This window comes from Aricia agestis, chromosome 2, assembly GCF_905147365.1.
Source record: "Aricia agestis chromosome 2, ilAriAges1.1, whole genome shotgun sequence".
NCBI lineage: Eukaryota > Metazoa > Arthropoda > Insecta > Lepidoptera > Lycaenidae > Aricia > Aricia agestis.
Genome location: NC_056407.1, coordinates 4,261,187 through 4,272,435, shown reverse-complemented (window position 1 = coordinate 4,272,435; position 11,249 = coordinate 4,261,187). Strand labels below are relative to the sequence as shown.

General features: G+C 38.2%; 1 protein-coding gene across 1 annotated transcript; it reads right to left on the bottom strand.

Annotated features, from left to right (window-relative positions):
• Window positions 1–274: 274 nt before the first annotated feature.
• Window positions 275–10,814, bottom strand: LOC121739885. Its single transcript, XM_042132477.1, has 2 exons — window positions 9,636–10,814; window positions 275–285 (listed from the first exon to the last, which is right to left on the bottom strand). The coding sequence occupies exon 1, from the start codon at window positions 10,653–10,655 to the stop codon at window positions 9,645–9,647; it is 1,011 nt and encodes a 336-aa protein (XP_041988411.1). The 5' UTR covers window positions 10,656–10,814; the 3' UTR covers window positions 275–285; window positions 9,636–9,644.
• Window positions 10,815–11,249: the final 435 nt, after the last annotated feature.

Sequence of the window (11,249 nt, the reverse complement as noted above, 5' to 3'; positions counted from 1 at the left end):
GAATATTTTATTAAAACAATATCCACATCTAATAACCCTCTTATCTATGGCACGTAAAATTAGTGGGTGTTTATTTCGCTCCGAAAAACGATATAAGTGTAACGGAGCCATGTCATTCCCTTACACCTGTGTATTGGTCAAGGCTTTATTACATGCATACGATTTTTTGTTAAGGCCTAACTATATGCCTTTGGCACGGTTTGGTGACGATGACCGGTTTTAATACAACCATGAATAATTTGATAGTACCTAAGTGTGTTCGCAGAACAGTAGCCCTCTCTCTACCTTTAATATCGTAACTAAATGGACAGGGACACAACAGGTGACCTAGGGGTACTCTTTCTGCCTTTATTCTCGTAACTGAATAGACTAGTGATCAGGCTTAAGACCAATCTTTACACACCTGGTCTATTCGACGCCTTTCCTGTTACACAACCTGATTTTCCTAGTCACTGGGACATGCTTTACAGTAGTTTATGCATTCGATAGAAACGTTGATTGGTTACTGGTTCGGCGACAGGTAATCAAAAACTCTGGTAAGTAGAACTCCTGTGAAAAACCTTAGAAACTGGTCATTACATTTGAGACTTGAGTCGCGTCCAATCGCTATTGAACTCTACCACTTTATTTTCAAGCAATTCACAATAATTTTTGTTCTGGTTCTCATTTAAGTTCCAATTTGCAAGTAACACAGATAATGATGTGAAAATACTTCAATCGGCTAAAGCACTTGCCATCAGCTAAGTGAAGTTCGTTTGTTCAACACAAAGTAATATTTTTCGCGCGTTGCCTGGCGTTCTAGCGCGTTTTTATTTTAATACAACTAGATTGTATTGAATTGAAAATATTAAATATTCTTTTCATATTTTCGCTTGTATTTTCCTTGATATGTACCGCCTCTGATCTACAGCTGATTTTGTAGTGCAAAAAGTTTTGTAAGTTAGGCAATATTTATTTAACATAATAAAGATATTAAACAATATTTTAACTTTCATAAAAGATATTGGTGATGAAAATGATGTAAGGAAATCACAAGTAAAAAAGGCACTAGAGACGAATCCTTAGTTTTTAAACTTAGTTCATGATGGCCAGAAGACGTCGATAAAATAAAATGTATGAAAGCACCTTTCCTGTTTCCAAATTTTTCATTAAAAAATATAATCATCTATTAAATTAACAGAAATAAAAACCCGAGAACCGTTGCTATAAATAAATACATTTATCAAAAACTAATTAATTTAATCGTCCCGGCCGAAATCGCCCAAAAAACTCGACGAAATTGGAAAAGGCCGAGTCGTTTATCAATCAGTGGCTTATAGGAGCTGAGAAATATTAGGAAATAGAATTGACTTTCATTTGTAGACGCGTAATTTATTCCTTTTTCCCGCCAACCTTGAAAAAAAAAGAAAAAAAGAGAATATTTGAGCCGTCACGCCGCAGCTGTTTTGCCTTTATAAAATAAAAAATCTTTTTGCAGAATCGTTTCATTATTGTACTGTTTCGAGTAAAAGTTGTTTTGTTCTACTTTCAGTTTCAGTAAATTGAAACGAGTTGAATAGTTGTACTATTTCTGTGTAATGTATTAAAAATAGAACATTGTAAACAACCCTTACTTAGGGCCTGTTTCACCACTTAAGATAGGCCACTGATAAGATAGGCCATCCACAACTTGACTTGACAGATAAAGTATGGAGTATCTGTCAAATAAGTTGTAGATAGCCTATCCGGCCCTGTGGCCCAACCCAACAACCAACCAACCAAACAAAGGCTCACCGACTCTGTTGTTGGCTGGGCCACGTGGAAAGAATGGGAGAGGATCGCGGGGTAAAAAGAGCGTATAAGGGCCGTCCAACAGGCCGTCGTCTCGTTGGACGCCCCAGGTATCGCTGTAGAGATGCTGTTGAGGCCGACCTGCGTGACCTTCAAGTCAGTAACCGGCAGGAGGTCGCGCAGGACAGGGCTCAATGGCGGAAGCACATTTCGGAGGCCAAGATCCACTTTGGGTCGCTGAGACAGCGGAGTTAGTTAGTTAGTTAGCCTATCCGGCACTCTATCAGGAAGAAGTGAAACAGGCCATTAGATACCGTAATTATAGGCTGTATAGTAGAGTAGAGACTAAGAAGTGTTTATCCTACTCTACAGCCTAAATTACATTGAAGTACCTAGCAGCTGCATTCAGATACATATACATATTTTCTTAAATATTTCAATGAAAAGTTTTATACAAATTGCATGGAGTTTATGTCGAAATCTTCATTACATTAAAGTTATGTACTCATTCAATTAACTGTGAGGCCGTTAGTTGAATATAAAAAGAACGAAGAACAGCCGTTGTTATTACAAATGTATGCGTTTCCAATAATCTGAAAGAGAAGTAAAACATTTACATACGTAATATTTACGACTTAAACTGTTTCGAATATCGAATATAATTGCACAATAAAAAACAATCAAACAGAAGTATCTCATTACAATCGTTTTATAAATAATCGATTCCGGGAAACAATCGGTCGGAATCGATAAAAAATCGGAATGCTCGAAATTAATATGTTGCTAATTCGAAATGATTTGGTATTTAAATAAATGTTACCTTGCGGATTCGATTGATTCGTTTATAATATGTGGTTTTTGCTTTGTCCGATTCGTTTTGTATTTAAATTGGTATTTATATTCTTTATTAATACGCAGCCAGTGATAATTTAACTTTTATTGGGTTTTATAGCTGGTAATATCGCTTGCAGACTCGCGTATTATTCATTTCGATGCTGTATTTTTATTTTTTTTTATTTTTTTTTGGAATTTATTTAAATATAGTGCACTAGATTTTGCCTGCAACTTTGTTCACACATACATTTCTAAATCAACTTACCTTCATAAAAGGCGAGTTCCTATGTTATGTGTGTCCTTGACACTAAACTACCAAACTTCATGAAAGACAACATTAGTGTCATTCTTATCTAATCAAAACAAAAGAAAATGTTTACATTATTGTTTGTTTCACTAAATTGTGTAAAAGTATTTAGTGTGGTATAATTACGAAAATGTCCTACTTATGGTGAATGTTTTTGATGATTTAGTTGATAATTAACATTTTCGGTCCCTGCAGCGCCCCCAGGAGAGCAGCAGTGACCGGCTAATGTGCACAAGTCATGCATAAGTCATAATAATTAACAGGAAATACGGACTTGGCGGGACCACTGCCGTGCCCCCAAATTGTTCTCTTGGATTTTTAAACAAAATAATATTATTTAAAAAAATCTTTGTTACAATATGTGTTTTATTAAAAATAAATGTATTTTATTAAAGACCACCTACACCTTGAGGGTGGAGCGTCTGCACTCTCGCCACAAAGTGAATTTCAGATCCTTTGTGGTGAGAGTGCCGACTCAAGTTTTATCCATCTTCGAGGTGGAGGAGTTCTAGCCCGCCGGTGTAGTTTACCGGAGGTTCCGGGGGAGGCTCCCGAACGAAGCGCGCATCACGTCACCGAAAGAGACTTTACGTGATAAAGTGTAGTGTGATTGTGTGTGTGAATGTGTAAATAATATATAATATTAGGATAAAATTGTTCGGCGTGCATCCGTTGTCTGATTGCCATAACACAAGTTTTTACTTATCATGGGATTAGACGACGTGATGTACGCTACCTAGCTTTTATACACTATTGTATATTATTGTATGCTTAATAAAGAATTTGAATTTAAAATTATACGATTAAGAACAAGTGAAATATAACATAAATTTATTTTTTATGATGTCATGATTTTGACTGGCTTTGGGACTTTACGTAAAATATTATTCAATTATAGAACCGAAGCAAACATAAAATTGTGAACGTCTTATTAATTGCATAACATCGAGGAGTTTTTATACAGCAAATAAATCATTGATTTTATCTATGTTTATTAATAATAGATAGCATATTATATTTTAACAACGTATGAGGATAATAGAAAATATACGAGAAATTAATAAATTGTTAGATCAGGTATAATTTATTATCCAATTACATTAAATATAGATTTTTTATAAAAATGTTAGGCCTGGTGCAAGAGTTTAAAAAACAAGGTTAAATCATGTTTTATGAAACTCTAGTATTCTCTCTTTAAAAAGACAAAAAAAAAAAAACATCCACAAGCATAATAATAGAGTCCTCGAAATATTTTAGTAGTGTATTGTGGGTCGTTCCCAAAAAACTCCCAAACATTCGGAACATAATATTAATGATGCTATCCTAATAAAATTATTTTTTCGTTCTACCCGGTTTACACGGTTTGATAGTTAGGGTTCGTTTGGAGAACATTTGTATGGATATTATAAATTTGGAAGTTCTGTGTGTGGTCTACTATAAACAATTACGTTTATAAAGAAATAAATACTCTGTAGCTATGTTGATTGTAGTGATGACCGGATAAATATGGAAAGGGTCAATTTATACTAGCGCTGAATCGCATCGAAACGAATTATTAAAAATGAACATAACAAATTCAATCATAACTCCAAAGCGTTAACGCACTTTATTACTTCTGAGAACTTAAAAAGGCGCGCGCATCCGCGCGAATTCGCGTGAATGCGCCCGGCCAACGCTGATTGGCCTCGCAGAAGTAATGTATGCGTTACCTCTGGAGTTAAGGTTGAATTTTCTGTGTTCGGCTTTTGGGAATTCGCTTCGCTTCGACTCTGTTTTATTATAAATTGACGCTAAAACTGGTTTAAACAGTTTTAAAGCATACTTTAAACAACAGATTTTATAGTTTTTTAATCTGTGTTTTGTTGCAAAGTTTAGTTTTAGAGAATAGTTTAGAAAGCAAACTAGATCGAATAAGAAACGAAGCTGCGTTAATACCACATTAGCTGAATCGGGTAGGTCCCAACAGTACGGAACCCTGCTCCAATCGATGACCCCACATCTTTTTAATAGTCCATTACCAGTCATTATGTTGAAATTGTTGCCCAGACGACGTCATGCTGGCAACTCTCCTTTTTGTAATACTTGCTCAAATACAACCCGACCGAATATAGGAGCACCCCGCATAATCCGATTATAGCGGGATCACGAAATATTTAAATTAATCGCACGGATACAGCCTGTGCAAATTACGTTGTCAATTATCTCGAGGAGTTTCTTGAGGGGAGTACCGTTTTTAAAATGATAGGGTTATAAAGGTTATATGAGAGTGCGGGCTCGCGGATTAAATTGATTGTAACATATAATTACGCTCCGAAGGTGTTTATGGTACTAGAAATACTAGTTTTACGAACAACTCAACTTCGGGATGGAATGCATCTCCTAGAGTTTTAGATTTTATAGCTCTACCTCCTGTGGGCTGTAAATTGTGATTATTATTATTTTCTTTATTGAATACCAACAGCGTATTACAATTTGGAGCTTAACACTAAACATGTGACACTTAGTATGGCCAGTAACAGGTATTACATTGTTTGTCAAATTGTAGTGCTATGTATTTAACATTATAATAAAAACTATTTCATTAAAAATTAGAAGACCGTCATCGTTATTATCGACACAATAAGGTCTTGACATGGTTACTATTTAATAAGCTAGTCAACTCCCAGTATTGTGGTTTTAATAAAATGTAAAATATTTTTGTCTTAGCTAATTAATTATATTAATATAATGTATGTGTGTGTGTGTTTGTGTGCAAGTAAGTGTGTATGTGTGTGTGCATGTGCGGCACCCTAGCCCTACGACACGAAGTCTTGGGATCAGTGAAAAATACCACTAGGGTACCGCATGTAAGGTTTGTACATACAACATGTTTATGCAAATTCATTCCTCTTTTTTTTTTTTTTTTTTTTTCTTTAATTAAGTATCATTTTTTAATATTTTTATAACTTCACTCTTGAATTTCGTTTTAGTATTGTAAGCAAATAGGTCTACAGAATTAAATTTTTTTGTGTATGAGCGACTTATACGTGATATAACAGAGTTCTGTCCATAACTAGTGTTTGATGCAGGTATGTGCAGTAGGGGGGTGTTTCTAGTGCGGAATTTCGGCGTGCGGAAGGTAAGTTGTGACACGAGATCAGGGCAATCTATTTTACTATTAGCGATGTCGTACAGTAAACATAAGTCAAAAACAGTACGTCTCTGCTCCAGGGGCAAGAGATCAAACTCAGCGCAGCTCTCGGCGTAGGAATCAAATCTTTTACCACAGCGGTAAGTCAGGTAAGTTATAAATTTTTTCTGAATGCGTTCCAGGCGACTTTTATATATGATGTAATGAGGGGACCATATCGGACTATTGTACTCCAGAACGCTCCTCACGTATGCGGAATAAACGATTTTGAGTGATGAGATGCTTAAGAATGACTTACACGTCCGAAAAACAAAGCCCATATTCTTGTAAGCTTTACAAATTACGTTTTCAACATGGTCCGAAAAAGTCAGTTTACTGTCCAGATATACACCGAGGTCCTTAACGATACGTTTTCTTTGAATTAATATACCATTCATGTAATAATTATGGGTTATGGGCTTTGGTTTCCGAGTGAATGTAATACATTCGCATTTAGTAGAATTGACAGTGATATTATTGCGAGTATAATAATTGAACAAGCTGTCAAGGCCTGCTTGGAGCTGTAAACAGTCCTGGATCGAATTAATCTTGCAAAAGATTTTTTTGTCATCCGCATACATGAGATAGTACAAAATATGTTGGAGGCACGAACCAATATCGTACAAATAGGCGTTGTACAGCAATGGTCCCAGGTGTGAGCCCTGTGGAACTCCAGTGGGCATCTCGATATAGTCTGAGCGATAACCGCCCATTACGACAGCCTGGGATCGATTCGATAGGTAAGATTCCATCCACCGAAGCAAATCCCCGTGGATACCTAGCTCCTGGAGCTTTTTTAGAAGAATGAGGTGGTCTACCCGGTCGAACGCTTTTTCGAAGTCTGTGTAGATAACATCTATTTGTCCACCGCGTTCCATATTCTCTAAAATGAAGGAAGTGAAACAGGCTAGATTAGTAGTCGTCGAGCGATGCCTAAGGAAACCGTGCTGTTGGTAGGGGATCGATCGGTGAAGTGTCGGATAAATAAAATTGAGTACTACTTTCTCCATTACTTTAGCAGCCGTGTTTAAAATAGAGATGCCCCTGTAATTCTTAACGTCCATACGAGAACCTTTTTTATGTATTGGAACGATATGGGCTACCTTCCATTTCTGTGGGAACACACCATCACGCAGCGATCGATTTATCAAGATGGTCAATGGAGTAGCTAGAGATTTAGAGCAGCGTACCCAAAATAGAGATGGGAGCATATCACTGCCAGGGCCTTTTTTTATATTTAGATTTCGTAAAATACCTTCGACACTCGAGGTCGATACTTGAATGTTAGACACTACATCAGAATTGAAATTTAATGATCTATCAGGAGTAACATTACTAGGCTCGCCGAAAACGCTCTTAAAGAAAGTATTAAAGGCGTCACACATGTCCCTGCCTTCAGTGTATTCTACTCCATCGAGCACTAGCTTTTTAGGGTACGCTGAGCCACCGCGTAGGGCCTTTACATACGTCCAGAATGTCTTAGGGTCAGTTTTCAAATTTTTTTCACAGTCGGATGTAAATTTATTAAAACATTCTTTTTGTATACGACGTTCACGGGACCTCAAAAGTGCGAATTCGTCGTAATCCAAGTTATTACCGAACTTCTTCCAGCGTTTGTGTGCCCTACTCTTCTCTTTAATGATATTAATGAGCGCTGGGGAGTACCAGTTGGGGTACGTGCGTCGCCCGAAGGTATTAATAATAGGGACGTGTGATGCGATGCAAGCGTTTATGGTCTCATAAAATATATCTATAGAATCGTCGACTGTTTTAGCAGACAGCAAGGTACTCCAGTCTTGTTTTTCAAAAAGATCATTTAATACGGGGTAGGGAGCTTTTCTAAAGTTAAACTTTTTTATTATGGCCTCGCGTAACTTAGGAACGCTCAGGTCTAGCACGGTGAAGGCGAACGACGGGTGCGCGCGGTCCTCGGGCAGGAGAGGCGCGGAGACCGGGCTCACCGATAACGGCAGGTTGCAAAAGACGAGATCGAGCGTGTTGCCACAGTGATTTTTTAGCAGGTTGTATTGATGAAATCCGTGGAAGGTTAGCGATTCCATGAGTTTAATTCCGTGGTCCTGGACTTCGACGGGGCCTCTTTTTAAAACCGTGTATCCGTTTAAGTCCCAAGACAAGAACGGGAGGTTTAAATCACCGATAAAAATGTAGTAATCGTTCGGATGGAGAGCTAAAGCGCTGCCGATAATCGCGTCGATCGCTTCCAACTCGGCCGGTAGGACGCGAGGGTTCGGGGGAGCATAGACGGCGAGGAGGTGCAGGTCGCGCGCGGCGGCGCAGGCGCGCGCCGGCATGGTGAGCCACAACAGCTCGGCGTGCGGGCGCGCGGCCACGTCGCGCGGCACGGCCCCGAGCGTGCGCCGCACCAGCACCGCGACGCCGCCGCCCGTGCGCTTGCCGCTAGCGGCGGCGTCGCGGTCCGCGCGAAACACGTCGTACCGGTCGTCGCACAGCTCCGCGTCGAATATGTCGTTGTGCAGCCAGCTCTCCGTCAGAACGATAATGTCGTAGTCGTGGCAGAGAATATTGAGCCTTAGGTCCGCGCACTTAGTTCTAAGCCCGCGTACATTTTGATAATAAATGTTTAGGAAGTTGGCACCCATTTAAATATAAGTTTATTATTATCCGTTCGCTCCTCGCTTACTGCATTGTATCGCCTCTTTATAGCTACAATGTACGACGAGTAATTTAAATAATAAAAAATAAAAAAGAAGCTAAAAAAACATAGATGTGTTATAATATATATTAATGCTGGAGACCGCCACTTCCACAAACCAATGTAAGGTTTAATAATATTAAAATGCCTAAAGTTAGTCAGTAGGATTAAGTATTTCGTGCGAGTAAAAGTCCCGATCGATATAATATAATGATTTAATGTGACGACGAAATGTCGGTAGTACGAAAATTTTTGAACCGATCGACTATCGCATAGAAACTGGTAAACAAGACCGCCCGCTGTTAAAGTACATGCGCTCATTACGGGTGCACTCTTTGGACTTAAACATTTTAAGTAGAATATACCAGTGTTTGGTTTCTTGTAGAAGTAATTTAATAATGTGTGAACAGAGCGTATAAAAATAAAAATTCTGTATGTTAAAATTATGTTTTTGAGTGAGTTATACGCAAGACTATAAAATTTAAACGTTGCAACATGTTGTGGGTTATTATTAATTAGTTTAGAAATTACATGTTGAGTAAGGTATAATTTGATTAAAGAAACAAAACGACTGTTTTTCATATAATGTGCTAAGTCAATCCAGAGAAAAAGCGCGCACCTTGTTAGCGTATCGTTAATCTTGTAAAGGTGCAAGTCATTTGCAATGCATATTTTTTTGCATCGAGTCAAAGAGTAAGTAAGAATAGACTCGCAAATGCGAAAAATTAATGACCATATACTGAGAGTTGATTTTACAAAATATGTTGTTATGTAGTAGTTTAAGATTATTGTTAAAGGCTTATTGAGATGAAAGGAAAAATTAAGCCTTAAGTTGTTAACTAAAAAGTATAGGAAAGTAAAAAAAGTACTTGGTAGAATACCGTAACACGTTATCGGATTTTGAGAAGGTCCTTTTCCTGCGTGATTTGAAAGGCCGGTTTCGTGTCTTCTTTCCTTACGTAGATCCTTCCGTTTTTTGTCCACACGTATTTGAAACTGTGCTGTTTCGCAAAATCTCGGGCTTTCTTTAACAGTTGTTTATTGAGATAAGTCAAGTGTTCATTGACGTAGATTCTAGAAGTATTGTCAGTCAAGCCGAGATCTTTGGCCGTGAGCGGGGACTTGCGGGCACCGGAGATCATATTATCCTTTAGCAGGCGAGACCTCAACTTCACGATTATGTTCCTCGGGCGGCCTGGCTGCTTGGATCTGGGGGTGACACGGTTAACTTCCAGGACATCTTGCGGGAATAGTGATACGCCGGAGTGCTGAGCGATGCTTAGGATGATATCGAGAAGGTTTTCGGACTTCTGTTCTATAACACCTACGATTTCTAGGTTGAGTAATCTATCTCTCTGGTTGTTTTGGTTCAGCTCGATTTGTAGAAGTTGATTTTCACTAGACAGAGATTGTATCCTAGCTTCCAGCGATTGTATAGCCTTTCTTTCAACTGTGAGTGCGTCGACTTTCTTATTTGTGGTCTCCTGCTGATTACTATAAAATTGTAATGAGTCTTCCAAATCTGAGATTTTTTTCGAGGTCTCCTGATGCTTCAATTCCAGCGAATGGACGGATTTTTTAAATTCATTGTATTCTTGGCGAACTGTATTAATTTCTGTTTTAATTTCAGCAAAGGACGAACTCAGTGATGTCGTTAGTTTGTCAAGGTCAGCCTTCAGCACAGATTCAAATTCAATTTTCATCTTAGTGAAATTATCTTGCAACTCGTTCTTCCAGTCGTTCATCATAGTTGTGACTTTCGAGGTGACTTCATCAATTGTTTCCGCAAGATCGTCGGTGTGCTTTCGTTTTGGACGCAGGGTCACGTTATGATCCTCAACTGACTTTCTGATGTCAGGATTCGAAGCACACTTGCCACTATTATTCGGTGATCCGAGCATTCTTGTTGTTGCGCCTCTGATTTCTTGTTACTCTTTGACGAGCCTATATATTTGGCGTACAAAGGAAATTGGTTCGTAACACACGCAGTATAAAGTTGAGACTTCAATGACGGCAGTGGAATACAACCGAGAACGCGTCTGCACTACACGATGTTACGATTCTAACTGATATATTGCATTATATTGTACTTGTAGACCGAGAAAAGGAGATAGAGAGAGATTTTCATCACTTCCTAATTTTAGAATATTACATAACGAGCTCTTGCCCGCGGCTTCGCTCGCGTTAAGAAGTGTTATTATATACAAACTTTCATCCCCTATTTTAATCCCTTGGAGGTAGAATTGATCAAAATCCTTTCTTAGAAGATGCCTACGTTATATCGTCTACCTGCATGCCAAATTTCAGCCCGATCGGTAATATCGGTAAGTTCGGTATAAATATTTAGGTACATAATATTTAAAAGTAACGTAAGACTCGTACCAAAACTGCTTTCCTTGGTTAATTGGTTACTTTTTAAAATATTTATTTATACATGGAAAATCCAGGAAAACTCTGGATATGCAAGGAATTAAAATCTTCTTTTTTTTTATTTC

Bases quoted from the DNA above. Each gene is read 5' to 3' on its own strand.
- LOC121739885 (XM_042132477.1), bottom strand. From the start codon at position 10,655: ATGCTCGGATCACCGAATAATAGTGGCAAGTGTGCTTCGAATCCTGAC.